Source organism: Daphnia pulex, chromosome 8, assembly GCF_021134715.1.
Source record: "Daphnia pulex isolate KAP4 chromosome 8, ASM2113471v1".
Lineage (NCBI taxonomy): Eukaryota > Metazoa > Arthropoda > Branchiopoda > Diplostraca > Daphniidae > Daphnia > Daphnia pulex.
Genome location: NC_060024.1, coordinates 11,172,350 through 11,183,391, shown reverse-complemented (window position 1 = coordinate 11,183,391; position 11,042 = coordinate 11,172,350). Strand labels below are relative to the sequence as shown.

General features: G+C 38.9%; 2 protein-coding genes and 1 long non-coding RNA gene across 5 annotated transcripts; 2 read left to right on the top strand and 1 right to left on the bottom strand.

Annotated features, from left to right (window-relative positions):
- On the top strand, positions 1 to 3,517 carry LOC124199786 (ATP-binding cassette subfamily G member 4-like). Of its 2 annotated transcripts, none has more exons than XM_046595728.1 (11): positions 1 to 715; positions 862 to 987; positions 1,075 to 1,198; positions 1,270 to 1,459; positions 1,531 to 1,676; positions 1,783 to 1,852; positions 1,914 to 2,082; positions 2,142 to 2,267; positions 2,333 to 2,490; positions 2,554 to 2,722; positions 2,787 to 3,517. In XM_046595728.1, the coding sequence occupies exons 2-11, from the start codon at positions 867 to 869 to the stop codon at positions 3,386 to 3,388; spliced, it is 1,875 nt and encodes a 624-aa protein (XP_046451684.1). In that variant the 5' UTR covers positions 1 to 715; positions 862 to 866; the 3' UTR covers positions 3,389 to 3,517. The 2 variants fall into 2 exon arrangements, with proteins under 2 accessions (XP_046451684.1, XP_046451685.1); XM_046595729.1 differs by having other exon boundaries at positions 319 to 715; positions 856 to 987.
- A 1,275-nt stretch (positions 3,518 to 4,792) lies between these two features.
- LOC124199793 lies at positions 4,793 to 10,892 on the top strand. The gene is made up of 3 exons (XR_006877002.1): positions 4,793 to 4,835; positions 10,480 to 10,705; positions 10,767 to 10,892. It is a non-coding gene; the product is annotated as an uncharacterized LOC124199793 (long non-coding RNA).
- On the bottom strand, positions 6,617 to 9,480 carry LOC124199791 (ATP-binding cassette sub-family G member 1-like). Of its 2 annotated transcripts, none has more exons than XM_046595741.1 (10): positions 9,178 to 9,480; positions 8,930 to 9,053; positions 8,706 to 8,868; positions 8,475 to 8,620; positions 8,322 to 8,391; positions 8,081 to 8,249; positions 7,872 to 8,003; positions 7,664 to 7,803; positions 7,429 to 7,597; positions 6,617 to 7,354 (listed from the first exon to the last, which is right to left on the bottom strand). In XM_046595741.1, the coding sequence occupies exons 1-10, from the start codon at positions 9,281 to 9,283 to the stop codon at positions 6,756 to 6,758; spliced, it is 1,818 nt and encodes a 605-aa protein (XP_046451697.1). In that variant the 5' UTR covers positions 9,284 to 9,480; the 3' UTR covers positions 6,617 to 6,755. The 2 variants fall into 2 exon arrangements, with proteins under 2 accessions (XP_046451697.1, XP_046451696.1); XM_046595740.1 differs by having other exon boundaries at positions 8,679 to 8,868; positions 9,178 to 9,479.
- Positions 10,893 to 11,042: the final 150 nt, after the last annotated feature.

The following is an 11,042-nucleotide window of genomic DNA, read 5'->3' as shown; positions in this document are numbered from 1 at the left end:
AGCAACAAAAAATGAATAGCTATTTATTATTAAGATTGAAGATTTCTCATTCGAACATTTAGAAGTCGTTGAAAGTCAAGTTTAATACAACCAAATAGGTGGCAGCACTTAAAAATGGTAGTGAAATAACAATTGGAAGAAGGGAACGGGCAGGAAGCGGGAGAAACTGCGACTTTCTTTTTCCGTAGTCTTGTGTTGTGTTCGTTTTAAAATTTAAAAATAGAGTGAAACGCTGTACGAAACAGTTTAAAGCCCTAGTAACGTATCTTCTATATAGCGCTCCTTTGTCTGTGTGGTAGCCGCCGGGTATGGGTATATACTATATGGGTATTTGCCAGGCTATGCGCCGCGCAGTCAGACCTAGTTGCCGAGCTCTCTGCGCAGGCGCCGCATTCCGGGGCGATCCTCATTGTGCGTGAAACGTGTGTTCTGCATTAACAGCAGGACTTCAGTTCTGTGTAAAAAGCTAGGAGGAAAGACATTTGCTGCTGTTGTTTGTAGAATCAAAACAGCAGATTTTCAGGCTCTCTTATTCAGTATTATTTTGTTCTGCGAATGTAGTCAGCTAACCATTTCTAATCTATTCGAAATTCGTAGAATTTGAACATACCAACAGATGTTTAGTTGTTTACAGTATCGTATTGTCTCTGCAATATAATCTGCTGTTCAATACAAAGTCCACAGTCTCCGAGCGCCACTGCTGAGAGAGAAAACAGTAAGTAACAGCTACATCCGCTACTTGACCTAATTGAATTTTTATTATTTAATTGCCCACTTGTGAGTTCACGATTTTCATACAGTGTTAAATTTTGAAGTTAAAGTATTGTCTTGATCATTTATTTTATGATGTACCCTTTTTAGATACAATGGATACTGCTGGCATGACGATAAATGACAGAAGTCGAGGGACGACATCATCTCGGAAATATCAAGAGGGCTCATCATTTGATCTGACTTTCCATGATCTGAGTTACACTGTAGGAAAAGGTAAAATTTAAAAAATTTACCGACAATAACAGCAAAATCTACGTTAGAAACACTTGTTTTGTTAAACAAATGAATTAATTTTTTTAGGAGAAAATGCAAAACACATTTTACGTCAAATGAGTGGCACATTCAAATCGGGCAAGCTGACGGCCATCATGGGACCTTCTGGAGCAGGGAAAACCTCCCTTATGAACATTTTAGCTGGTTTAAAGTAAGTTTTATAATTTTCTGGATCTAGAGAGTAAGTACAATTAAATGAATAATGTGCGCCTTGTGCGATAGGAAAAGTGGAATAGAAGGCCGGGTCGACATTAATGGCGCCGAACGGAATTTCAAAACGTTCCGCAAGCAGTCGGCTTACGTAACGCAACAAGATCATCTTTTGAGAAACTTAACTGTCGATGAGTACATGACTGCCGCGGCCCATTTGAAATTAGGAAACACTGCTTCTGAAAAAGACAAAAAACTAACGGTTAGTCAATTACTTAATTTTTACTTTCTACCGAGAAGGTTCATTTAAAACTGAATGATTGTATACGACAGATTGAGTTGGTTCTGAAGACATTAGGATTGACGAACACTCAGCAAACAAGAGTGAAGCGCTTATCCGGTGGTGAATGTAAAAGGCTTTCCATCGCATTGGAATTAATCGACAATCCCGCCATCCTATTTCTGGACGAACCAACCAGGTACTTGGTTGAACCACTTAAAACATGCTGCCTTATGAAAAAATCTGGCAGACATACCAGGATTGAAACCCTCTGAGACCACTACAAAATCTTATTTTGACGACAGCGGTTTGGACAGCTCGTCCAGTTTGCAGTGCGTAACGCTATTGCGTGACATCGCCAGAAGCGGACGTACGGTAAAATTAAAAACACTATTTATAAGTATTTGTAAATATTTCCGCAATTACATTATTCAAGGTGGTCGCTACCATCCACCAGCCCAGTTCGAGATTACTGGAACATTTCGATCATCTTTACGTCGTCGCAGATGGTTCGTGCATGTACCAGGGATCTGTCCATTCTTTAGTCCCTTATCTCAACACGATGAATTTGAACTGTCCTAGTCACCACAATCCGACAGATTTTGGTGAATTATTATTCTCTTTTCACGTAGCTAAAACAGCATTTAACAATTTTCGTTAATAGCAATTGATGTGGCGTCTGGAGAATACGGTAACGTCCTTCCCGGACTGATAGCTGGTGTAGAAAACGGAAAGCGTATTTATCAGGAAAATTCGCCATCAACTCCAGCATTACCGTCTATAAGCCACGGTATGGCAACTTAGACCATTTCACAATTTGCAGATAATGTTTTAAGATCATCCAACTACTTCTAGACTTTAGACTTGATGAAGGTGATGAAAATGACACCATGTTAGGCGGCCGCTCGAAGAAAAAAGGAAAGAATAAGGATGGATTAACGTACGGTGCACCTTTTCATTATCAAGTTTCTATTCTACTTGGACGAACCTGGCGAACTATTTGGAGAGAAAAGGTACTACTCTATTTGAGTGTTTTCTCGGAAAATCTGGCATTTCATTCCTTTCGTGATACGCAGATTCTGACGACAATGCGTTTCGCTCTTCACGTTTGCATTTCCATCCTGTTGGGCTTAGTTTATTGGCAGATCGGGGACGACGCCAATGAGATATTCAACAACAGCGGCATGATTTTCTTTAGTCTAATTTTTATTTTGTACGTAGCCATGATGCCAACATTTCTGACTTGTAAGTCAATCATTTATTTACAAATCAAGCGAGTAACAATATTTAATGAATTCCTTTATTACAGTTACACTTGAGAGGGAGGTACTGGTTCGGGAACATTTAAACCAATGGTACAGTCTCAAAGCGTACTACCTTGCCAAAACGCTGGCCGACATACCTTTTCAAATAGTCTTTCCTACTGTATACTTAATCCCTGTATACTTCATGAGTAACCAACCGTTGTGCATAGAACGCTTCAGTATGCTGCTGGCCATTATAATCGCAATGTCCATGGTCGGACAAGGCATCGGACTGTTTTTCGGTGCCGCGTTTGACATTCCAGTAGCCTCCTACTTTGCTCCAATCAGCTGTATTCCCTTCTTGCTAGTATCGGGCTTCATGCTCAAATTTAACGCTATTCCATCTTACTTGAGCTGGATAACCTACCTCAGTTTCTTACACTACGGTTTTGAAGGATCTATGTTAGCCATCTACGACCGAGAGCGTCCGCCGCTCAGTTGCTCTCAATCGTATTGTCATTTTCGGTACCCCGTCAAGTTTTTGGAACAATTCGACTTGACTCAGAGTTCCTACTTTTTGGCAATAGTTGGAATGCTGATGTGTTTTATCGTGGTACGAGTGGCTGGCTATTTCGCGTTGCTTTTCAAATTGCGACACATACGTTGAGCCGTTATTTCTTTATTCTACTTTTTCACCCTTCATTCATTTGTGTAATTCAGTTCGTTGAACAATCCATCCCTTGTTTAAATAAATCAACAAAAGCAACTAAAATGAAGAACAGAATGCAAACTGCGATTGTGTATTTTATTATTATAGGATTTATTATTTCCTAATTCATTTAGAAAATATCTCAACGAAGCTACGGATACGTTAATACGATGGATTGGAGGTGGGGGTTGATTATTTAGGTTGCATCATTGGGTAGGCAGGGTTCGATCGCTTTCCTAGATTTGAATCCTGGTCATGGAAAGGCCATTAAAGTTTCTTTCCGATCTCTTTCCCCCTTTTTATTTTCTTTTTGTCATTTTTTATCGACCTCTGTCAATGACGTAATAAAATAATCTGCAACGCGTTGAGCGGATGTCGAATGCAGGGGGAGAAAACAGCTTTTTTGCGTTCGGTTTGGATTTAAGGGGGGATCGATTTTTAATAAATTCTAATCGATATCTTAAGTATTGCTAATTATTTAGCCGATTAGTGTCGTCTGCTCTCGTTTTCGTTTACAAGCTTAACAAGCATGATACGAGATACAAGTTTCGTAAAGGAAAAGATTTCAAAGAAAATTGGAACGATTATTTTTTGGATGTGGTCAAACTAGTCACGTGGATGCACGAAAATAAAATTACAAAAATGTGGTCATCGCCATGCCAAGCTTTCCATGCTCTCCACTCCATGCTGTTTTGTGTTTGGCGGGTAAATACTCAGAATAAAAATGGGATTGACTATGGAAGCTTGAATAGAAAAGTTCAACTTGTTCCAATTTTGTGACTAGTCCAATGTCCATGCATGGCAGTTTGTTTACACTTTATGTAACCTTTTCCTCTGTGCAGATTGGAGGCCTGAGCCAGCCATCGTAACAGCAAAGTTTTGCTTGTGCTGGACCTCCAGTCATTTGATTTGACTGATGACCTCCTGTCATTAGCAACAATCACAGTATCATCGCTAAGGTATTTATTTTTGTTACTTTTATTAACCTGCATGTGACCTACCAAATTTTGCACGATGATGCATGACTTATATAAATGCAGTGTATTTCATGGAAGCCTTCAATTCTCCTGTTTATTAACAATTAGGGTATACCCTTGGTTTACACAACTGTCTTATTTGATTATTTCCAACCTTTCCTTGATTGTTATTGTTTCTCTAAATATTTTTCGTAACTCATTTTTTATTTAGAAAACAGCACCCCGTTTAATTGGAGGAACTTCCAGTGTCGGCCGAGTTAAGAATCTCTTCGATTCCCCTTTCTTTTAAAAATGTCCTCGTGTACGCCCATGTGAATGTGGGTGCATGTATTCACGAGGACTCCCTTTTACCTATCCCTCCTGGTGGATTCAACTTTTCAGCGGATGAAGCACTTGTGGATGCCTGGCTGTATTTCCCAGGCTTAAAGGTAGGAAAAATTCATCTCTACTGAGTAATCTTCCTTTTTGACAATTGTGTGGCGTTGATTTTAAATCGTTGTGTAGTACGGAGTACGATTATTCCTGGGCCATGCAGTTGGCTGAAACTGTTTTATCTTCCTGTTTTAGTTTTTCTCAGTCAGGGTTCATTAAATAGCACACGTGTAGAACGACTGCAGATAAGGCCTGTTTTTGTACTTCACACCTTTGTTTGTGAGTAAACAATCAAATTCAGAAATATTTGAACTTGAAACACTTGAAGCAAAGTGCAACTTGAACAATTTTTTTCCACCAAGAGGGTCTTGCCGCCACACCGGCATTTTCTGGTGCGCATGTTAAGGGAGTTCATTTGAAAGCCCAAGCTGTTTCTCTTCACCCAAAACTTAATTGTGTGATCTTGTAAAATGTATTTTTGTAAAATTGCGGTACAATCTTTCCCAATAATGTGGGTAACCTTCAGAAAACCATTTTGTAAAACACTTAAACAATATAAAGTGCTAAGAGCCTTAACGAATCATTTTCAGCTTGTAACGTAAAAGGATATAACCAAGAATTCGTAGTATTACAAAATACGCAAGCATGCCAAGTATGCAAAAAAGGTACGAACTCTGTTCCATTGCGAAATTTTCCAGAAACTTTAGGGGCGAACGAAAGTTACAGTAAGGTTGGGCGCATTTGAGAGGCGAGCGGTCGTAGATGGCTACGGATGGCTATCATGAATCCTTCGAAACCGAACCGGAAAAAAACTTATGTATGCCATCCAGCTCATATAGGATGGCTATAACGTCATCAACGTAGATGTTTAATAAGTTTACTTTAAGCCGGCTAATATATTCATTAAAGAAGATTTTCCCGCTCCAGACGGCCCTAGAATTTTTTTTGTTTTGATTTACTGTTTGATATCTCGACAGCACGCTGATAAGCATTATGTCAAGTTTGGACTGACACTCTTTAAACAGGTTTAAATATGGCACTTTGAATTTTTAAAGTTGAATGACCCTTGAAATATCGCATTGTAGTTACCTTTTCCCACGGTATAAAAAATGTCGTGGAATGTTATATCCAAAGCTTTATTTGCGTAAAGTTTTTGTATTCCGTTAAATTAAATTTTCCCGTGTGTTTTTTACTTCCATTGCTGTTTTTTGCCCGGCGAAGTTAACTTCGAACGAGGAAAACAACTACAGTATATTGTCAATAATGAATAGTTCAGAGCGATCATTATTCGTTAATGTGAAACTTAAAGAGAATTATTTACTCGTACGTAGAATTGTGGTCGATTGCGGTCGATTGTGGTGCGGTAAAAATCGGTAAAAATTCAACGATAAAAATTCAACAGAAAGTTTCGTCCTTTTACCTAAGAATTTCGTCGTTTTTAAGTTTGCCGTGTTGGTTAAACACTTTTGATTTCATGTCAGGTAGAAATGTAGACCGCAATAAACGTTGTTTCTTGCTGGTTATCTTTTATCGTGAGGAACAGCCTAATGTACGTAATGTAAGTCCATTGGTCCGTCTTTCACTCAATAATCAACGTTCAATGTTGTTTGAATTAGCGATTGTTTTATTTAGATTACGCTGCTTCGATTTAAAGCCCTAAACGCGATCATTTCCATTGTTTTACTCCATTCTTCCCCGGTTTTCGGTTAAATGCAAAATGCTGGCGCACTTAAAGTACTTCCAATTTTTTAGGGCTGAAATCCCTTCGATCAATCTGCAACAGGTTTTAATTCCCCATTCTTGCGCAATCCTAAAAGTATAAAATTTGAAAAACAAATTCATGCATTACAGTCCTTTATTAACTAAATTTCGCTGAAATTTCGTCAAAGTAGAACCATAATAGCAGCAGATTTCAAATTTCAATATTGCGAATGACAGTTACAAAAAAAGAAGTAAAACAAAACCCCAAAAGACGATTAACGCATACTTTTCATCTTAGAACGTAAGAAAAAATAACCAGCAAATCGCATAACCACAAAATAAAACAGCAGCCCAGCAATACAAAATAAATAGGATCCTTGATCCATGTCGAATTGTTCCAATAATTTGTTTGGTGAGCGAAAGTAGCAGTAAGGTTGAAAGCAGTCGATAGGCGGGCGTCCGTAATAGATGGCTAACATGGATCCTTCGAAACCGTAGCGAAAGAAACTGACATACGTCATCCAGTTCAGGTACGGTGGGACGTCACTCAATTTGATAAAGAAACCAGCGAAAATCAGTAAAGGAATACCCATTGTTGCCGCGAGGAAAACGGCTTCTTTAATATCAAACCAGGCGCCGAAGATGAGTCCAATCCCTTGACTCACCAGTGATACCCCTATCACTATTACTAAGAGCATGATGAAACGTTCCATGTTCATTGGTTGCTTTGTCATTATATAGAGTATCACCAAGTAAATAGTAGGAAATAATATTTGGAACGGAATGTCGGCGAGCGTCTTGGCAATGTAGTACGCTTTGAGACTATACCAATTATTCAAATGCTCTCTAGCCAGAACTTTTCTCTCCAGCGGAACTGTTAGGAGAAAAAAGTGTAAATTTATTTTTGATAACGAGTAAATCTATGTTGGAAAGGTTTGAAATGCTTACAAGTAATAACAGTTGGCATTGCGGCGGTGAACACAATAAAAATTAAGTTACCGAAGAGCAATCCTGCGTTATTTACGGTATAGGCGGCGTCGTTTCCGACTGCTCCAAACAACAGTCCCAAAAAGATCCCAATCACAATGTGAGTAATAAAGCGTACCTTTGTTAGCATCTATGGACGAAGAGCAATCGGTTTTTAAGATGCACAGTGGAAATTTCGAAATTTAAATGTGTGTACCTTCTCTCTCCAAATTGTTCGCCAGGTTCTATTAAGCAGGACAGCCACTTGTGTATGAAATGGTGCGCCGTACACCAGTCGATTTTTATTATTCCGCTTCTTTTTGTCGTTGTCTGTTGTCAGTTCTTCTTTAAATTCGTCTTGTGATTATATAGAGTGTCTTTTGTTGAAGAATAAATTTGGCAAATAAATGCCTTAAGCGTATTACCTTCGTTGTTATGGGAAGGTATAGCAAGTGAACCAGATTCTGAATCTTGGTTGTAAATGAGACGACCATTTTTAACAATTGACGTCAATTGCGGTATCACGTCGCCATATTCTCCAGAAGCCACATCCATCACTGGAGATGAGATAGAAAGCGATGTTAGATTTAATAATTTTGAAAGAATCGTTAACAGTTGAAGTAATTTTTGTCACCAAAATCGGCCGGATTGTGATAGCTGGGGCAGTTCAAGTTGATGATCTTTAAATAGGGCACTAAAGATTCGACTGGCCCTTGGTATATACACGATCCGCTTGCCACGATGTACAAATTATCAAACTGGTCCAATAATCGCGAACTCGGCTGGTGAATAGTGGCAACAACCTTAAACACAATTAAAATAGTAGTAACCCCTTTCTTGTTTACAATCCTTGTTTATTATTTATAGATCTTAACTGTTCGACCGCTCCTGGCGATTTCACGTAATAATGTAACACATTGCATACTCGATGAGCTGTCCAGTCCGCTGTAGAGCAAACAGTGTTAAAGAGTTAATTGGACCATTTCTCGTACAGACGATAGCTTTAAATTTTCTTTAAATTTTCTTACCTTGTCGGTTCATCCAAAAATAATATGGCTGGATTGTTAAACAATTCTACTCCGATAGAGAGCCGCTTACATTCCCCTCCAGACAAGCAGGAAATTTGCGTTTGTTTACTGTTTATCAGACCTAATGTCTTCATAACCAGCTTGATCTGTCACACCGAAATTTTAGGTACCGTAAATCAGTGTGACAACATCAATTCAAAATACTTCTGATTTCTTTTCTTTTTCGGATACTTTATTGCCCAGTTTCAGATGAGCAGCAGACATCATGTACTCGTAGACGGTTAAGTCTTGTAACAGATAATCCTGCTGTGTGATGTAAACCGATTGTTTACGGAAATGCTTCAACTCCCGTGTTTCACCGTTAACCTCAACGTGTCCATCGACTCCACTCGTTCTGTTAAACAATGTGCAATTATCAACTAGCCATTTGAGATTAGCAGACAAGTAAAACTTACTTTAAGCCGGCTAGAATATTCATTAACGAAGTTTTTCCTGCTCCGGACGGCCCTAGAATGGCCGTCAGCTGACCGGACTTGAAGATTCCGCTCATTTGATGTAAAATTGTTTTAACATTTTTACCTAATCACATGAAGTTCACATTATGTAAGCAATTTACGGGTAGGGTAGGCCAGTGTCCGTATTGTACGGACAGTTCATGTTGATGATTTTACATTAGGAATTTTTTGAATTATTCTTAATCTACCTTTTCCGACGGTGTAAGATAAATCACGAAAACTGAAATCCAGTGTTTTGACTTGAAGTTCCTGTGGGGCTTTCAGGCTAATTGTTTCTAGCTGGGTTACACTCATTTCTATATTTCTCACGCGACGATTGAAATTTAAGTTTATTGTACAAGTGAATGTAGATTAAAAGCTTTTTCGAATTGTTGCCTTATAAAACTTTCATTTTTCAGACGATAACTACGTCCACTAGATCTACAAACCACAATCGCTTATTTAAGAAAATGTTCCACCTCGGTTGAACAAGACAAGCGATGCAACCGCTGATCAACTGCCTAATGCTTCATATCAGTTCGCAGCCCACTTTTTTGGGGGGTGGGGAGGAGGGGGGATTCAGTGAAGTTTAAGTTTTTTTTTACTGCCGTCAGATGGCTTAATTTGCTTTGTGTTCAGGTGTTACTTGCTATGGAAGGTAGATGCTCAAGGTAAAATGTAGCGTTCACTACACTATAACCTTGTCGAATGAGAATTTTATAGTAAAATAGTTTTGTTTTTTTGGTTTCCCGGAATGTCCTTATATCCTCTATCTTCTGGTTACATCGCGTTTTACTTGATTCGGAAAGAGCACTCTTGTTTTTGTGTGTGCAAAGTCTGTAACTTTGTGACGACTGCATTGCAGTGTCGACTTTAATAGGATGTTTACCTAAAAGCAGGAAACGCCCTAAAGACTCTTGAAAACAAAAAAAATCAAGTGTCTCTTTTAGCGCTCTTGTCAGTTACCTTGTGTCTCGTTCTCATAATATCGCATCGGTAAAGGCCAAAGGGGACTTTTGTAGTCCAGCATTATCTAATAAGACGGGAAGCGCAGAAGATGAAAAGAAGACATTGTGCGTGTCTGAAAACGAGCGAAATTTGCCATTTTGTCTATCGGATTTAAACCGAATATTTTGTGTGGCTTACGTGTAAACAAAAAATATGAGCCCAGTTGAGGTAACTCAATTCGATAAAGAAACCAGAAAAAATGACTAAAGGAATGGTCATTATTGGTGCGAGGAAAACGGCTTCTTGAATATCTAGCCAGGCGCCGAAGATGAGTCCAATTCCTTGTCCCACAAGACATATCGTCGCATTTCGCTTTCAGACATCTTTCTAGCTTTCTTTCAAGACTTAATGTTGACTTTATTGAGATACGTATTATCACTGTAAGTCCAACGATCAAGTAACAATTTTTACACGCTATGTCATTGCACTTCATGTTATCTGTGAATAATATTGAAGATGACCTTTGGTAACTTTGTTTGTATTATTCCAACTTTTATCTTTAGGGGATTGGAGAGCTCTTCTACCGTCCAGTGGGTGGCGTTGCTGAGCGAAATTCCAGGAGTGGGCGAACAGTAAAATTCCGAAACGATACGGGTTCTTCAATAATGATTCTCAATTGATGAATTATGTACTCGGCACAGGTGGTCACCACCATCCATCAACAGGTTCGCGATTGCTGGGATACTTCGGCCACCTGTACATCGTGGCGAGCGGAGATAGATTTTAACAGTAAAATTAAAGACACTATTTAAAACTGTTGGTAAATGTCCTCTTATTTTCATTATTTAAGGTGGTCGCTACCATCCACCAGCCCAGTTCTAGATTACTGGAACATTTCGATCATCTTTACATCGTCACAGATGGTTCGTGCATGTACCAGGGATCTGTCAAATCATTAGTCCCTTATCTCAACACGATGAATTTGAACTGTCCTAGTCAACACAATCCGACAGATTTCGGTGAATTATGATTCTCTTTTCACAATACACTACAGTATTTAACAATTTTCGTTAACAGCAAAGTTGTGCTTATGCTGGACCTCCAGTCATATGATTTGAATGATGAC

Excerpts from the sequence above, each read along its gene's own strand:
- LOC124199786 (XM_046595728.1), top strand. The coding sequence starts at position 867 with ATGGATACTGCTGGCATGACGATAAATGACAGAAGTCGAGGGACGACA. Across the intron at positions 1,677-1,782 it reads TTTCTGGACGAACCAACCAG|CGGTTTGGACAGCTCGTCCA; the intron begins GTACTTGGTTGA and ends TTTTGACGACAG. Across the intron at positions 1,853-1,913 it reads TCGCCAGAAGCGGACGTACG|GTGGTCGCTACCATCCACCA; the intron begins GTAAAATTAAAA and ends ACATTATTCAAG.
- LOC124199791 (XM_046595740.1), bottom strand. The coding sequence starts at position 9,283 with ATGAGTGTAACCCAGCTAGAAACAATTAGCCTGAAAGCCCCACAGGAA. Across the intron at positions 8,869-8,929 it reads AATATTCTAGCCGGCTTAAA|AACGAGTGGAGTCGATGGAC; the intron begins GTAAGTTTTACT and ends ATTGTTTAACAG. Across the intron at positions 8,250-8,321 it reads TCGCCAGGAGCGGTCGAACA|GTTGTTGCCACTATTCACCA; the intron begins GTTAAGATCTAT and ends ATTGTGTTTAAG.